Source organism: Coturnix japonica, chromosome 11, assembly GCF_001577835.2.
Source record: "Coturnix japonica isolate 7356 chromosome 11, Coturnix japonica 2.1, whole genome shotgun sequence".
Lineage (NCBI taxonomy): Eukaryota > Metazoa > Chordata > Aves > Galliformes > Phasianidae > Coturnix > Coturnix japonica.
Window position 1 is genome coordinate 4,900,009 of NC_029526.1, and position 17,684 is coordinate 4,917,692.

General features: G+C 44.8%; 1 protein-coding gene across 11 annotated transcripts in view; it reads left to right on the forward strand.

Annotated features, from left to right (window-relative positions):
- SALL1 (spalt like transcription factor 1) overlaps positions 1 to 17,684 on the forward strand; it is a 217,813-nt gene that overhangs the window by 11,607 nt on the left and 188,522 nt on the right. For 4 of the 11 annotated variants that reach the window (XM_032447126.1, XM_015873486.2, XM_015873485.2 and 1 more), the window contains 2 exons: positions 80 to 3,489; positions 4,578 to 6,145. In XM_032447126.1, the coding sequence (XP_032303017.1) occupies positions 80 to 3,489; positions 4,578 to 5,018 (3,851 nt within the window). In that variant the 3' untranslated portion in view covers positions 5,019 to 6,145. Of the gene's footprint in view, positions 1 to 79; positions 3,490 to 4,577; positions 6,146 to 6,712; positions 7,582 to 8,063; positions 8,738 to 8,761; positions 8,915 to 9,343; positions 9,512 to 17,684 lie in introns of those variants that run through there. The other 7 variants (XR_001557609.2, XR_004308688.1, XR_001557610.2 and 4 more) reach the window with 4 other exon arrangements.

The window sequence follows — 17,684 nt, forward strand, 5'->3', positions numbered from 1 at the left end:
AATAAAATGTCCAACAGACTTTTTTTTTGTTGTTTGTATTACTATTCAGTTTCTAATCCGTCATCTTTTGATGTTTTAGGAGACACAGAAAAGGGTCAAGGAAATCGAACCACTAAGAATAAGGACGCCCATGTCTGTGGCAGGTGCTGTGCTGAGTTCTTTGAATTATCAGATCTCCTGCAACACAAGAAGAACTGTACTAAAAATCAATTAGTTTTAATTGTGAATGAAAATCCAGCTTCTCCTCCTGAAACCTTCCCTCCTAGTTCCCCTTCTGATAATCCTGATGAACAGATGAATGACACAGTTAATAACACAGATCAAGTAGACTGCAGTGACCTTTCAGAGCGTAACAAACTTGACAAGGAAGAATCCATGGATGTGGAGGCTTCCAGCATTAACAATAGCAGTAGCAGTTCCAAGAGTGTCAACAATAGTATTACAAGCAGTAACGGCTCCACAATGGGTACCTCAGCTGTAACAACCTCTCTACCTCACATAGGGGATCTGACAACGTTAGGCAACTTTTCAGTAATAAACAGCAACGTAATAATTGAAAATCTTCAGAGTACTAAAGTGGCAGTAGCACAGTTCTCACAGGAAGCAAGGTGTAACGGTGCGTCGAACAACAAGCTTGCTGTACCTGCCCTGATGGAGCAACTGTTGGCATTACAGCAGCAGCAGATCCACCAGTTGCAACTGATTGAACAAATTCGTCACCAAATATTGTTGTTGGCTTCCCAAAATACGGACATGCCAATGTCTTCAAACCCGTCTCAAGGTACTTTACGAGCATCTGCCAACCCCTTGTCCACATTAAGTTCCCATTTATCCCAGCAGCTGGCTGCAGCAGCTGGATTAGCACAAAGCCTTGCTAGTCAATCTGCCAGCATCAGTGGTGTGAAACAGCTACCCCCTATACAGCTACCTCAGAGCAACCCTGGCAGCACTCTAATTCCATCCAGCAGTGGCTCTTCTCCAAATATTAACATACTGGCAGCAGCAGTTACAACACCGTCCTCAGAAAAAGTGGCTTCGAGTATTGGTGGCTCACAGCTCAGCAACCCACCAGTATCAGCATCATCTTCACCAGCTTTTGCAATAAGCAGTTTATTAAGTCCTGCATCTAATCCACTTCTACCTCAGCCCACCCCTAATAACTCTATTTTCTCCAGCCCCTTGTCCAATATTGGAACACCTGCAGAGGATTTAAACTCCTTGACTGCCTTGGCACAGCAAAGAAAAAGCAAGCCACCAAATGTAACTGCTTTTGAAGCAAAAAGTAATTCAGACGAGGCGTTCTTTAAGCATAAATGCAGGTTCTGTGCTAAAGTGTTTGGGAGTGACAGTGCCTTGCAGATTCATTTGCGTTCTCACACTGGCGAGAGGCCATTTAAATGCAACATATGTGGAAACAGGTTCTCCACAAAGGGAAACTTAAAGGTCCACTTTCAGCGGCATAAAGAAAAGTACCCTCATATTCAGATGAATCCGTACCCAGTGCCCGAGCATTTGGACAATATTCCTACAAGCACGGGTATTCCCTATGGGATGTCAATACCGCCAGAGAAGCCTGTCACGAGCTGGCTGGACAGCAAGCCAGTCCTCTCCACGCTCACCACTTCTGTGGGGCTGCCACTCCCGCCGACGATACCAAGCTTGACCCCCTTCATCAAAACTGAGGAGCCTCAGCCGATTCCCATTAGCCATCCTTCTGCTAGCCCTCCCTGCTCTGTGAAGAGTGACTCGGGAACTGCTGATCCCACATCAAAAATTTCCAATGGACTTTCTGATGAGGTAGAGGCTGGTGCTTTGCCTACCTCAAATGGCAAAACGGAAGAAAACTCTCAAAATTCCAACTCCGTTGCTAACATGAGCAGCTCTGTAAGTTCACCGGCAGCAGACTCAGGCTCTGGCGGCATCACCGCTTTTACAAATCCGCTGATGCCTCTAATGTCAGAGCAATTTAAGGCAAAGTTTCCATTTGGAGGACTGTTGGATTCAACGCCAGCGTCTGAAACGTCAAAACTGCAGCAACTGGTAGAAAACATCGACAAAAAGGGAACTGATCCCAACGAGTGTATCATCTGCCACCGAGTTCTCAGTTGCCAGAGCGCACTGAAAATGCATTATCGCACTCATACCGGGGAGCGGCCATTTAAATGTAAAATCTGTGGACGCGCTTTCACTACTAAAGGCAACTTAAAGACTCATTACAGCGTCCACCGTGCCATGCCCCCCCTTAGAGTGCAACATTCATGCCCGATCTGCCAGAAGAAATTCACCAATGCTGTCGTGCTTCAGCAGCACATCCGGATGCACATGGGAGGGCAGATCCCAAACACCCCAGTCACCGAAAACTATCCCGAGTCAATGGAATCTGATACGGGATCTTTTGATGATAAGAATTTTGATGATTTAGACAATTTCTCAGATGAGAACATGGAAGACTGTCCTGATAGCAGCGTGCCAGATACTCCGAAATCTGCAGATGCGTCACAAGACAGCTTGTCTTCTTCCCCTCTGCCCCTGGAAATGTCAAGTATCGCTGCTTTGGAGAATCAGATGAAGATGATCAATGCAGGACTTGCTGAACAACTTCAGGCAAGCTTGAAGTCAGTAGAAAATGGGTCAGTGGAAGGGGATGTTTTAACTAACGATTCGTCATCTGTCGGTGGTGACATGGAAAGCCAGAGTGCTGGAAGCCCTGCTGTCTCAGAGTCTACCTCTTCCATGCAGGCCTTGTCCCCATCCAACAGCACTAATGATTACCACAAGTCACCAAGTATCGAAGAGAAACCAGTAAGAGCTTTAGCAAGTGAGTTTGCCAATGGTTTGTCTCCAACCCCTGCAAACAGTGGTGCTTTGGACTTGACATCTAGTAACACTGATAAAATGATTAAAGAAGAGTCTCTGAGCATGCTCTTTCCTTTCAGAGATAGAGGTAAATTTAAAAACACCGCTTGTGACATTTGTGGCAAAACATTTGCTTGTCAGAGTGCCTTGGACATTCATTACAGAAGTCATACCAAAGAGAGACCATTTATTTGCACAGTTTGCAATCGTGGCTTTTCCACAAAGGGTAATTTGAAGCAACATATGTTGACACATCAAATGCGAGATCTACCATCACAGCTTTTTGAGCCCAACTCCGGTATCGGTCCTAATCAGAACTCTTCGGTTATGCCTGCTAATTCACTGTCATCACTCATAAAGACGGAGGTTAACGGCTTCGTGCACAGCTCCCCGCAGGACGGCAAAGAAACACCCTCTGCTCTAGCTGCTTCAGGGCCGCTGTCCTCTGCCACGTCCCCTGTCTTGCTGCCTGCTCTCCCCAGAAGAACCCCCAAACAGCACTACTGCAACACGTGCGGGAAAACCTTTTCCTCCTCCAGCGCTCTGCAGATCCACGAAAGGACGCACACTGGTGAGAAACCTTTTGCCTGCACTATATGTGGAAGAGCATTCACAACAAAAGGCAATCTGAAGGTACTTTTTCCTCTTGCTATTCTTAGGTTTCATTTTGTCACTCACTGAGTTGGTTTGGGGTTTTTAGTTTAGTTTTTTGGTTTTTTTTTTTTCCCAGTGTTCACAGTGATTAATGCTGCAAGCAGCGGCACCTGTGGGTATCTGTGGTATGATAAACGGAGTGATAGTACTAGATGGGCTCTTGTTGAGTGCTTGCATTGGCAGCAGGTCTGAAGCGTGATCTGTTCTTGATGTGCAATTAAAATTCACCTACTAGCAAAGACCATCTATGTAGAGCGTGAGAGAGAACAGCCATATGTTGGTAGGCAGTACTAATAAATAGAGAAATGTGTTCAGTAACTTGCACGCCTCTTTAAGAAGTGAAAGGCTCTCGAATGTGTTGTTTTTTTTCGTAACTATCATGTAAAATGATGACTGTTTAAAAAAACTATCAACATAATTCTGGAACTAATGGGCATTACTTTAATTGATTATATAACTAACATTTCCTACTGATATGTGTTTGGAAAAGCAAATATACTTAAGTTTTTGAACACCAGTTGAGCACTTTACTGTGTACATTTTTCTGTTGACAGAGTATTTCTCTAGAGGTTGCTGCCAGTAATGTGAGATGAATAATTACTTTCAGGCCATTCTGTCTATACACGAGGCTCTCCGATGAGCAATCAGCAAAGGATACTTTCTGCCTGTCTGAAAAGGATGTTTATAGGGAAAAAGGTGTCAAATACAATACTTGCCACTGCAATGGAAGTGGACATAGCAATTCTAGCTCCAAAAGCAGCTATCTGCAATTGACGGAGTAACACAAAGTCATTATAAGCTAAACACGTGTAATAATTTAAAAGAAGTAAGAAGTGGTGTACTGTTTGGGAGGAAGGCAGGGTGTGCTGGGTGATGGTGCTGGGCTGATCCAGAAGAAGCTTGTTTCTTACTCCAGATGGGAAATGGAGCCCTGCATCCTCTGCCTTTAGTGCTTTATTATGTAATGAAACTGGATACATTTGTGGACTGCCGCCTTCGCCATGATGAAAATAAGTTTGCCAACTGCTTCTCTTTGTTTCTTTCTTTCTTTCATTCCCTCTGTCCAGGTACACATGGGCACTCATATGTGGAACAGCACTCCCGCCAGGCGAGGCAGACGACTTTCCGTCGATGGCCCCATGACGTTCCTAGGAGGCAATCCTGTCAAGTTCCCGGAAATGTTCCAGAAGGATTTGGCTGCGCGGTCAGGGAACGGAGACCCGTCCAGCTTCTGGAACCAGTACGCAGCGGCACTGTCCAATGGCTTGGCCATGAAGACCAACGAGATCTCCGTCATCCAGAATGGTGGCATCCCTCCGCCGCCGGGGGGCCTGGGCAACGGGGGCAGCTCGCCCATCAGCGGCCTGACGGGAAGCCTGGAGAAGCTCCCGAGTTCGGAACCCAACGCACCTCTAGCTGGTCTGGAGAAAATGGCAAGCAATGAGAACGGAACAAACTTTCGCTTCACGCGTTTCGTGGAAGACAACAAAGAAATTGTAACAAATTAGTAACAACTCTGCGTAACATTCCTGCAAACGGTGCAACCTCGGGTTGCTTTTTTCAAACTACAAGCTACAACATCACAGAGACTTCCTTTTTTTTTTTTTTTTTTTGTTTTTTTGTTTTGTACCATGTTCTACTTCTAGAGTTCTAAGAGAGCTTATTTATTAGTGATATAACCTTGCTTTGCAAACAAATGCAAGCATTAACTTTGGTCTCCTGTATTTTGAACTAAATACTAATCGACTAGAGTGCTGTAAAGTTGCTGTAACATTTATGGCAGTTGCGAGTCTGTTCTGCTAGGTGATCTTATTCTGGCATTAACTTATTTTCTATCCCCAGTTTAACACGAACTCTGGTATTGATGCAATGCCTCAGTGATGCGTTAGATCTCTAATAAAAATCTGTATATAAATGTACACTTTGATCCTGCTGGAAATTTTATCAGCAAAACACCTTGTTTAATTTTTGTGGTTTTTGGTTTTTTGTTTTTTTTTTTTTTTCCAAACAGAATTAAGAAAAGGACTGAAAGAATATAGACTGAACAGTGTGGGTCCTTGACACAGCTCAGTTCTTGATTTTTATTATAAAATTAAAACTGCTTTAATTTTTTGTAGGTTTAACATTTTCCGTTTGGAACTGTTATTTGTATTGTGCTTTTTACTTGAGTCGTCTTCAATGTTAATACATTTCTGTACAGTAATAAGCACGCAGATTATTAGAGGAGATACTGAAGTGTTGTTTTGGTAGTTGAAACTGAGACGTAACATTTTGCCTTGTAGGTATATTCATTATAGAAGATGTGCTGGACTTTCACAATGCTGCTAAGTATAGCATCTTGAACAACTCTCGTGGACAACTGTAGATGCTCCTGTATATACAATAAGACATCACTTTCATTAAAATGTATATACGTTCCTTACAAGACCAAGCCCTACTCCTTGACTAAGGGAACAAGCATAGTGTCTGTTTATTTTGTATTAGGTTATGGGGGCAGGGGAACCTTGGACTGTTACATGCACTTTCTCGGAAAGTTGAAAGGAAAAAGAGGTCCAGTTTCTTTAACATTTAATACTTACTAACAGCAGAGATACTGTAATTTTACTCGAGTAATCAAATACATTTTTGCAACAGATAAAAATGGCTGTCTCTGTGTTCTTGAAGTGTACCTGTATTTGGTCATCATTTGGAATGTATTATTCAGCCTTTCCCTCCGTTAAGGTGAACTATCCAGGTTGTACATGTGTGTTTATATTTGTAAGTATGGGTATACGTACATGTGCTGCATATTAATTCATTGCTGGTATATTTTTGGTACATTCTAATAGCGGGGACCTTATCCTTAATTAATTAGTCAAGTACGCCTTCTCACCAAACTGTAGATACTTTGGAGTTTTTCCTTGTATATATAGATATATAACATAATGCTGCTAGCAAAGACCTCATTGAGCCTGGGTAAGTTTCCTCTGAAGGAAGTAATTACCACATTTAAGGCTTGATTTGGTTCAAGTGCTTTATATTTGATATTAACTTTATTCTACGAGAGTCTATGTTTGTGGCACACTTACGCTGCTCTGTCTGTGTTAAGATGTCCACCTGCAAAGCTCCATATGTTTTATATGGAGCCTATAACTTGACTGTAAAGACAAAAAGAATTGCTTTGGCCTCGCACATGATTTTGGCTTCCCTTCTGCTCCTGCAGTGACCGCCGACCTCAGCGGGAGATTGGGGACACGGAACTGAGCCCAGCGCTCTGACCCGAGGGCTGTGATCTCCCTCACGTTATCACTCACAGCAAATAAATTAGTTTGGCTGCCTTCAAATTACGGATGGTCCAAACAAACCAACCAACCAACCAGGAGCGACCAGTTGTGTACGCACGTGTATTTTGTTCACAACTGCAGCACGCAGGTATTTGCTTTAGAGGACTTTCTTTGCAATGGGCTGGGGGGGCCGTTCTGACCTCCCGCACAGGGGGGTCTCCTCGCCCTTCCCATTGCCCGGGCGGCGGATCGGGCGCTGCAGGGGGGCTCTGCTGCAAAGCTGGGGAGGGAACAAAAAACTTTCCGAGGAGTTTTGCCGTTAATATGATTCTGAAAAGTATAGTATAGTAAAGTATAACGCTTTAGTCTGAGCACCTCCCGGACTCGGTATCTTTAGAACTCTCCTGTTTGACCGCCGCGGTGCCCGGAGCCCGCCGGCTTCTGAGTGCGAACAGTCGGGAATTTCGAGCCACCTTTTGCTCTCGCACAAAGGTAAATCCATCGGGCTGCCGCGGCCGCAGCAGTGAAACTCCAACCCCGCTCAGCTCTGAGCCGAGCGCAGCAGCAGCGCAGCAGCGGGTCGGTGCCGCGCAGCATTGCGGTTCTGCTCCTTCCGAGGCGGAGCGTCCCGCGAGCAGCGGCCGCTTTGCAAAAGCAAAAGAGAGATTTTTCCCTCGAGGCCGCGCGGCACGAGGCCGGCCGGCCGTAGGGCGTGTGCCGGGCGGGGGCTGCTGAGGGATCCCCGCGCCGCCGGGCGGAGGGGACGCGGCGATGCGGCCATCCCGGGGGCTCCACGTCGGCACCGCAGGTGAGATGCGATGGGGAAGGGGACAGGGATGGGGGGCTTTTCTCTCCCCGCCTTTCGGTGGCCTTTGCCCGAGGAGGCGCCCCGGGATGCCCCCTCCTCCGCTTGGATCGATCGCGGCGATGGAACGCGGCGGGGCGGGGGCGCTGAGAACCGTTCGGTGCCGCTCCGCCGCGTTCCGGCCGCGCGGATGGGAGCTCGGCGGTGGGAAATGGATCGGACGTGTCCCGTCCCGCCCCGCCCGGCAGACGCTGCCATCCATCCCCGGGCCCTGCGGGGCTTTTCGTCCCCACCCTTTCCCCCCCCCCCACGCAACCCCAGGCGGAGCCGCCGCACTCCCCGCCCCAAAGCCGGGGCCGAGCAGCGTGGATGCGGAGCCTCTCCACGCCCCGTCGGGCGGAGCGCCCGCCGTAAACCGAGGGGATGGTGGTGGTGGTGGTGGCGGCGGCGGCGTGGCGGGGGGGGGAGCCGAGCGGGTATTTCGCCCTGGAAAGACGGCAGTTCCACGTCCCGTTACTTGACACCGGGCCGTGGGCGCCGGGGGGAGCGGGCCGTCCCCGGGGCGGCGGCTGGCAGGCAAACAGAGCTGCCCGCGGCGCTCACCCGGCGCAGGATTTCCTATTCACAGACACTGCGTTAATCCTCACTCGGGAATAGGAAATGTTTCTTCTTTCTTAATGGTTTTGTTTGTGCGGCCGCATTTTTCTCATTAGCAACAAACTTTTCCTCCTCTTTTTCCTTCTCCGTCACTCCCATCGCAATTTTACGATCCATTAAAACTAAGCGCGGCGGTTTCTCTTTCCTTCTTACCCCCCACGTTCCCTTTTTTCCCCCTTTTTCCAAGCTCCAGCGCTCGCTCAGCGCATTCTCTTAACGAGTCCCTTTCTTCACTCAGCTGCGATGTATTTGCACACCGGGCTGGCAGCGCGTGGAACGTCCCCGTGCGGGATGGGCGGACGGCGGAGCCGCGGGGCAGCAGCGCCTGGAGCCGGGCGCTCCCCGAGCCCCCCGCGGGGCCGGCCGGCAGCCGCACGCTGTGCCCGATAGCGCAGCCCCACCAGCACAGAGCAGGAGGGGTGAAAGGCGGTGGGGGATGGAGAGAAGATGAAAGCAGGAGAGACGTGCGAGTGGGGGACCGCCCGGCTTATTCCACGTGCAGGTGACAGCCAAGTCCCAGAGGTTTTTTTGTGTCGGGGAAAACGAGGATGGATTTTGCGTTGCCTCCCGTGCTGGGATGTGGTTGGAGAGCGCGTATTTGTGCTCTTGGGAGTCCTGAAGCCACGAGCTACCGAGGTACCGGCCTTTGCAGGAGGTCGCTGTTACTTGGCACGTGAAGGTGCGACTGAAGTTCCCTTTCTCCCCTCCCCCTTTTTGCTCCCTGCCAGGCTGCAGTACTTCTCCATTTATTTATTTAAAATCAAGGGATCATTTTCTATCTGGCTTCCTTCCCTCATGAATATGAATTGACAGAAGTTAAAATAATGTTTTGCAAATAAATGGGCACGGTTATTTACACAAGCCAGAAGCAATATGTCTTTTAGCTGCTGAGCTGAAATATAATGACTTAAAGATTTCACATACAATACAATCTCTTGTATAAATACTTCTTCCTATGCAAAACGTTAAGGAGGAATAGAAGTTTGGAAATACTTATGGAGAAGAACAGAAATAACAGGGGAATGTGCGACTTCCCTGAGCATGGGGTTACAGGGAGCTGTGCTTACGTTCTGTCTCCTGATTATATATTTCTGTTTTTTACATCCAGGCTACAGTTAACATAAGAGCAGCTGAACCAGTCCTTCAGTCACTACTGGTGGTGGCCTAGAGGATGCCTCAAAAATAGCAAGCAAGCACGTGGTGATTGCTGCTTGGGAGCATCTCCTTGTTCTAGAGGCATGAGTTCCTGAACAACATGCACCCATGTGTGTCACAAGTAAGTGAGGTGTAAGCGTGGCAGCGATCAAAAACAAGTTTCAGTTTCAAATCATACTATAACTTTGTCCTACTAAGAGTCTCCTTATCTTCTGTTTAGATATTTATTTTTAAATCTGCAGTCTAAATCTTAAAGAGGCAAAATCAACCAGTGTCTTGGGGATAAGAACAAACATTTGTATGAGTTCTGGCCTGAGCCATTGATTGAGCACCTGTGGTAAGGGCCTGCTCCACCCTGGGAGCACAGGTGAAGGCAATTCAGCTGTGTGACTGGAGGGGGTGGAGCCTGGCTGCACCTCTCAGACCCCATTGAAGAGCAGACTGCCACTGGGGAAGGATCTCTGGTTGGAGATTCCTCCTTGGTGGAGCTTTCCCCGTGAGCCTGGACTCTTCTGATACAGGTGAGCAAACTTTATTCCTTCTTTTACTCTTTTATAGCACTTATCTGTTGTGTCAGTCCTTTTGTCATTGAACCTTTGTTGTGATGCCTTTCTCATTGTATTGATGTGTCCAATTGCTACAGCGCAAAGAGAGAAAACTGGAGGGAAATCTTTGATGATCAAGTCTGTTTAGCACTGAGGGAGCTGGTGAGAACTGAGATGTAGAAAGTATTCTGTGCAAAGCCTGCACATTGTATGAGGTAAGAGGCTTGCAGGCAGTTGGCTCGTTGTAGAACACCTGTGAGCTCACCCACCTGCTGGGGGGCTTTGGAGTAATGAAGTGATGAGGTCTTTCATTTTGCAGCAGCTGACCAATCAAACCTGAACTGCAGGCTGTTCTGAACTTCTAGAAGTTACTGTAAGTTTTGGAAAGCAGTTTCTTTCTGGTTAGGTGGAGACTAAAGGTGTGTCCATACTTGTGTCAGACTGGGTCGTGAGTGCAAATAGGGAACGTCATTACTGGAGCATTTGGCCCTGAAACTCCTGGTGTCATTTCCTCCTCTAAGTAAGAAGTCTCTGTGTGTGTTAGCGGGTATTCACATCATCTGTACAGACAGCTCCCTTGATCAGGGCAGTGCTGAAGCGCAAAGGTCTATTTTTATTACTTAAAGGTCTTAAAAATGCAGCATCACAATGCCAGATGGGTGTAGCAGAAGCCCTGCAGCACCTGGCATCAGGTGGTGCAACACAAGCAGCATTTGGGGCTGAATATGGAAAAACTGGAGTGGTCTGGCACAATGTCATAAATGTAACCTTACTGATCGCCACTTTATTTCCCTTGCTTTTCATGTGGAGTACAGTAGAAAGCTGAGCCCCTAAGTCTATCCAGATGACTAACATTAAGACTTTTATCAAACCAGTACCTGTTCTGATACTGAGCTTTCTTTAGCTGTAATAATTGTAAATTGCCTTCCTTTCAATGGGATTTTAAAATCTTATATTTCATGTGTACAACAGTTAAAGGGATAATCATCTTCGTTACTAAATGTGTGCTCATGTGAGCTCCTGTCTTTCTGTTGGTCAGAGTATTGAGCTGATAGCAAATAACAGAGAGAGACAAACTGCAAAGGTTTTCTATGTTTTAGTTGCCTGGAGTGAATGCTGACTCCTCTTGGCAACTATGCCTAACATTGCACTGTAGTGGAGAAAGAACACTTCTGTTTTGACACAACACAGCATAACAGCTTAAAACATCCAGACTATTACATCTGTCATCTCCTTACTGATGTTATGTAGTTACTTACAGTCACTTCTCTTGCTTGACCTATACAAAACAGTGTCTGCTTCTGTGTTCTCTCCTGGATTTGAGGATGTTATTAAACCAATTCTCTCTTTCCAAAGCTCTACACATTCATGCTGGCATCCTCAATAAAGCTGAGGCACAAACAAAAAACTCAGACAGAGTAGTCGCAATAGTATTCAATGCACTTAAACTTGGAGGAAATGAAAATCAATATTTGTCAAATGGAGGGAAAAGTTAAAATGAGCTGAGGAAAAATATCTGGCTTTCTTAAAAGCCATTAGTGGAAATGAAAAGTTGACTGCAACACTGAAATTTACTTTAATACATTGGTGTTATTTGAACAGGTAACTTTTTTTTTCCTCCTTCCCCCACCTTCCATCTACTGATGCATGAACTAGCTCGATGTATGCAGTTCCTTATTGTTAATGCTGTCAAATGGAACTTAACCACACTTCAGTATGGCGTGGTTTGGAGCCTTGAAGCCTTCTGTGAAGTTTCCCTTGTGGTTGAAGTGTGGGGGTCTGAATCAGTAAATGAGAAGTACATTTTCTGGGTGCTCATCACCTTGGTCAAAGCGCTTTAATCCCTTTGTATGCTCCGTTAAACAGTTCTAGCAATACTTTCTTACCTTTCATCTCCATTTGTTTTGAATTTGTAGAGAGGAAGCTGTTTGAATTAGTCTTTTACTAATATGCTGTGTGGCTTCTCTCGAAATAGAAAGGTTTATGAAATATCTGGTAAAATGAAGCATGTGGAATTGGAAACGTCCTCTCTAGTCAGAAATAAAATGCTGTGTCCTGTACAGCATGGATGTTCAGGCTCAGCCCTGTGGCTTCTGTCCTCCTGGTTGGTTTGAGGCTGACATGGGGAGTGAGACAGCTGGGCTCCTTTGTAGCTGTTGGTTTTGGTGCGAGTCTCTGTAATATTGTGTGGAGGTCTCTGTTTCCTCCCATAGTGTGTGCATCTGCATGCACTGTATGAAACTGCTAGCAGCAAGCAGAGCAGTGCAGCTATTTCTTGATATGCAGCTATTAGTGATGTCTACTGTCAGGTTTACTGTTGAGCATTAGGGTTAATGGCTAAAGAAAAGCATTGGTTTTGTATTTGACAGATTTTCTCCATTCTGTTTGATCAGTTGGCGTTTTATAACCCTACGTGGCAGTGGTGATCTTTTGCTTTTGAAAACATAACTCCGTGTTTTGTAACTTTGGCCATGTATGATGTAAGTCATCACATTGTGTTTGTGTTTAGGGCTTTTCCACATACTGACTGATGAAGAAAGGAAAATGATTCCTTTCTTCAGGAGTCTGTAGTAACTGTCAACTAAAGCCCAAAGTCCTGGTTTCATATATTGCTAGTTTTGAAGTGCTTTCTTCTTTAAGAAAATCAGACATTGGCAACAGCAACAACAGAGATGAATAGTCAGGCAGTATTCCTCCCTACCCCACGATGTCAGCGGGCAGTTCTCAGCTGACATGTTAACTAATATACTTCTGTCAGCCCTGTGGCTGGCCAGCAAAACAACCAACCAACCAAAAAAAAAAACAGCTAGGAAAAAGAAAGCAATTAGATGGGAGTAAACTGTACGTGTGAGTGGGGAGCCCAGCACTGATGGGCTCAGAACCAGGACAGCTGGCATGGCTACACCTGTAGTGAGCTGTGTGCAATAAGTCTCTGTCCTTCAGACAGGGGCCCAAGCCAGGTTGCTGCATTCCCACATTGGGTTTTTTGGAGACATTGACCATAAGCAGATCAAATCCTTACACAAATAGTGACTGCAGAAGGTTTTGATGGTGATGTGATGTATTTCTCTTTCTTCAGAATGAGTAATTTTCAACCTTTCTTCTTCCACCTAATTTCTTTCTTGATCTGGTTTTCTCTGGTAGGGGTTAAGTCTCCGTATAACATGGATGGTTGCTGGAAAAGGCTCCAGCAGCAGTAGAGCTGCTGAAAGACATGCGTATTTATAGAAAATAATAAAGTAAAAATAAATTTATGATCAAGTATCAATAGCTAGCAGCTGCAGCACCCTTTTTCCCTCTCCTGTTAAGTAGTAAAATTAAAGCATAATTTGGAAAGGACCCCAGCTGGGATTTGAGAAACCAGTGCGTTCTGCACACCAAGGGGAAGTTGATGTTTACGTACAGGATGGGATCTCCCACTTTCTGCAGCACAAGCTCATGTCCTATAGTCTGTTTTTCCCCACTGAAATGTATACAGAAGCATTTGGTGGCACTTGGCCATCTTGGCTCTCTCCAGTGTCACTGTAAGTAGCCCAAGGTGGCTGGGAGGACCTGCTGTGCTACGGGGTGCTGGAGTAGCTGAAGCCCAGTGCCTATGGGTTAATGTGCTCACAGGGTTTGTGGAGCAACAAGGGGTGTGCAGAGAAGTTTTTGACTACAGTGGTGGTGGCTGTGGAATTGTCTCTGGTGACTTGGTTGTAAGCCAGGGTTTGATCTCGTTTTGATCCTTTTCAGCAAATCAGAAGCTCAGGGATGTAAGGTTACATCCCTGAAGTTCCAAGAGAGGAACACATCTGTGACCAAGTCCTAAAAGTTACTGCATCGGTTGTTTTTTGATATATGGCTTTCTTCTTTATTTCTCTAAAGACTCATGTGGATTCAGCACTGTCCTTCTAAATGGATGGATTTCAGTATGGGAAGCCTTTGTTATCTTTGGTTTACACTGCAAAAGATTGGCAGGGATGGGCAATGCTGGCAGATGAGGGTTTGTATTTCTGGGGAGACTGAGAGAATGTTGGCTGCAAGTGGCTGCTGAGCCTTTGCTGGAATCTTATTATGTTATTATTCAATGTCGTCTTGCTTCTGTTCTTTGTTTTCAAGTGCTCAGCGTTGATTTTTCTTGGGTAATACATTGAGAAAGAAATTTTTTGGCATCCTTGTCTGGGAGGGAGTGTAGGCAGAGTGACGTCCATTTCTTCCTGGGTTCTGTTTGGTACAGAATTGCAATGCAGGTCCTGAGCAGAAACCTTCCTTTCACCAGGGACAGCCCAGCACATGGGCTGCTCTGTGAGCGCCTGCTGTCTGTTTGCTCACCTCACAGTGTACATGTTCATTTCTTTAAATGCCATCTCTCTAGATGGACCTGAAGAGCAATAACCTGGATTGAAATAATCCAGAAGCAGCTCTAAATATTTTGGAGAGGTTTTTTGGAGAGGTTTTTTTGTTTAGTAGCAGAGGGAGTGTTAATTCCAGAAGCATTTATTTGACACCACTGGAAAAACTGGCCAAGGTATTGCAAGGACTTGAAATGGAGAGCGAAACTATTTAATAGCGGTCAAATGGTGCTACCAAAATTAGTCTTCCCTAGCATCAGAAATGCTATGTCCTCCTGGCTCAGTAATAAACCTACAGTGACTCATCAGGGTGATGCTGTGGCGTTTTCCTCTGCTCTCATGGAGCAGAGTATTGATCAGGCTGTGAAATAATACAGCAGCTGAAGCTCAGGTAGCAGATACGCATCGAATCACTCTCCCTTTACTAAGCCCCTACACCCCAGCATTATTTAGAGCAGAAGGATTGACTCTGGAAAATAACTTTGATAAATATGACCTTGTAGCACCTGTTTAAGTGATGGGGAAGAAAACATTTCCTAGTTTGTTAACTTTAAGTATTGGGAGTAGAAGTGGTGAGCGCATAATAATATTATGATTCATACAAACCACTTTCCAACCAACTCAATATATTTCATTACCTCTTTCCCAGCAGAAGTATTGATTTTTTTGTTTTGTGGTTTTATAACACAATTTCGAGGCTGTTGTAGTTTAATGAGCCATGTTCTTATGATGTTTAAAAAGATTTGAAGCGTTTGTTGAAATAAATATTATGGATTGCCCATCTCTTGTCATCTCTTTTTCCTCCTTCCCCACATAAACCCTGCCCAAAATGAATGGGGCAGCCAGCTATGCGGCTTTTTGTGCCCGAGATCAAAGTGCTGCTGGGGAACAATAGCAGGCCACGCTTCTGTGTTCGTGACCACACACAGCAGCACCTGCAGAGCCGTAAAATGTCATTGTTGCTTCTGCAGTTTGAGCACAGAGGAAGCACCACTGAGGTGGCAGATGATTCTAATAATACTTGATGTGAATTGATGGGGAAGGAGGACCATAACACAGAGGGCTTTTTATTATAAGCTTTGACTTGCCAAGCTGTGAACAACAGAATGCTGCACCTGTGGACTTTCTTCAAATCAACCATTATGGAAAGTGACAGATTTTATTAACTTAAGGAAGAACTTTTCAACATAGGAGACTTGTAGTTTATTTTGGAGATGTGCAAGGAAAAGGAAAAAAGAAAACAGGATGTTACGTATTTCCCTTTGCTTGTATTTTTCTGGTGGAATCTGTGCTCTGCTTTTTGAATGTGTTGTGTAGAATTATCATTAGAAATATGTGTGTATATATAAATGTAGCAACATCTTTAGGATATTTTTCTTCCATTCTTGCTCACTGCTTCTCGTATTATATTAAAGGAAGTTTGGAATTGGTGAGAGTGAATATATTGCTTGATGTGATGCGTGCAGTAACTTTGAGAAATTCAGGGTAGCCAAAGCTTGACAAAAGCTGCAGGAAAAGGGTAAACTTGTATGTCCTCCCAAAGGAAAGTGACTGATGCTGGGCACTGTCTTTGTGCAGTCAGCTTCTCTCATGTGTGTCCCTCTCTGGGTGGGTTCTGGGATGGCAGAGGATGACAGCAGTGTCATCCAAGGCACACACAGGTGCATGGAGCTGGCATATACTTGAACAATACAGAGCTTGCTTGCTTTTCCATGCAGATCAGTTTGTTCACATCCATTACACCAGGATCCCATGAGTGCTTGAAGGTGTCCTCTAATGTCTCTGCTGTGGGATTGGTGCTGTATCAGTCTGATTCCTAGAGCAAGTAGAACACAGCATTTCCAGTATCTCCTTTTCCAAGGAAAACACAATAAAAAGGGAAACCTTGATATGAGCAGTTAATTATCTTCATATGCATGTAGCTTTTACAGTCATTTTTGAGTAAATCATAGATGTAGTAATTCATGCAATGTTAATTGCTCAGTGTTGACAAATCAAGGATCAAGTCAACTGGATCATGATTTCAGCAGAAATCACTATGCTTTTAGCTAATTCTTCTTGCTCTAAAAATGAGCCGTGGCTAAACTGGAAATCATTTTGCAGAAAACTCTTAAGTGGTCATGCCGAGTAGTTGGTGGCATATTGCTTTTCATTTGCACAAACAGATGGTAAGCTTGGCCTTCCATTTAATCAGGGAGTGACAGACAGGTAGCACTGTCGTGTGTTTCGGATGGGAACTTCTTTACATCGAGAGAAAAACTTCATATTCAATAGCTTCTCTACCAAAACAGAGAAATATTTGCCAGATATTAACACTGTTCTTTTTGTTGCTGTAACTTGCTGTTAGAATTAACTCATGCTGGAAAGCTGCTGTATTTAGTCGAATACAGAAACTTTTGATTTATTCTTTTCTCTCTTTTCATCTTGGCAGTGCATGTAGCCATCCAGAACTCATAGAAATGGGGCTGTTAATAAACCTGCAAGCAAAGAACTGCTATAACAATTCAGGATTCATGGATCTCTGACCAGATTCTTTTTAAGCTAATCTTTTAGATAAGGTTTTGATATCAATTGTTTCGCTTTTCTCTCCCAAAGCATAATACCTGGTAACCTAAGCAAATACAATCTGTTTCAGAAGAGGTTCTGCCAAGCGCAGCCCCTGGTGTGTTTTAATGTCACTGCAGAGATTATGTTACCTTCCTAGAAACAAAATCTTTTTTTCCTCCCCTTCGGGTGAAGTCCCCTGATACCCTTGTCAGAGACTATTTGTTATGCAGAGTTTTGTGAAGCAATCAAAATTAATTCACAGTGATCTTTTCACCCAGAACCCAACCCCAAATAATGGGCTTTCTCAACAGGTGCTCATTGTGGCGGTTTGACTCCAACTTACCAGACTAAAGATTTTATTCTTTAGCCATACTTTAAAAAAGACAACAACAAAAAATAAAGAACCCTGCACTTGCAGTTTACTAATCTTGAGCAGCTGCCCAGGAGGGCACACCTGCTGAAAAGGGATGTATTTGAGATGTAAAACAAAATACATGTTTCCGTGTTTGTCTATTTCTATACTTAATAAAATCTCATTACAAGTCACTGAGAATCTGCCCAACAGTAATGCCATAAAGTGCTGGTGTTTTATTAGGAATTGAGTAGTGTTGTCACTTGTTGTGGAGGAGCAGTATTCCATCCGAATGCTACGTAAGATGTTTTTCCTGAGTTAGGATTTGATGAGTAGGTTGTGTTGGGAAACGAAACTGAAGTAAAATGAAGTAAGCAAAAAGTCCCACAGCTTGATTCAGAAAAAATACTACAGGAATACTTGCATTACTGTTGGTACCATGATAATATCTTCTTGCTTCTTCAGCTCTAAGCAGCCAGGTAATGCATGGATTATGCTGCCATAAAGAGGTTGTAC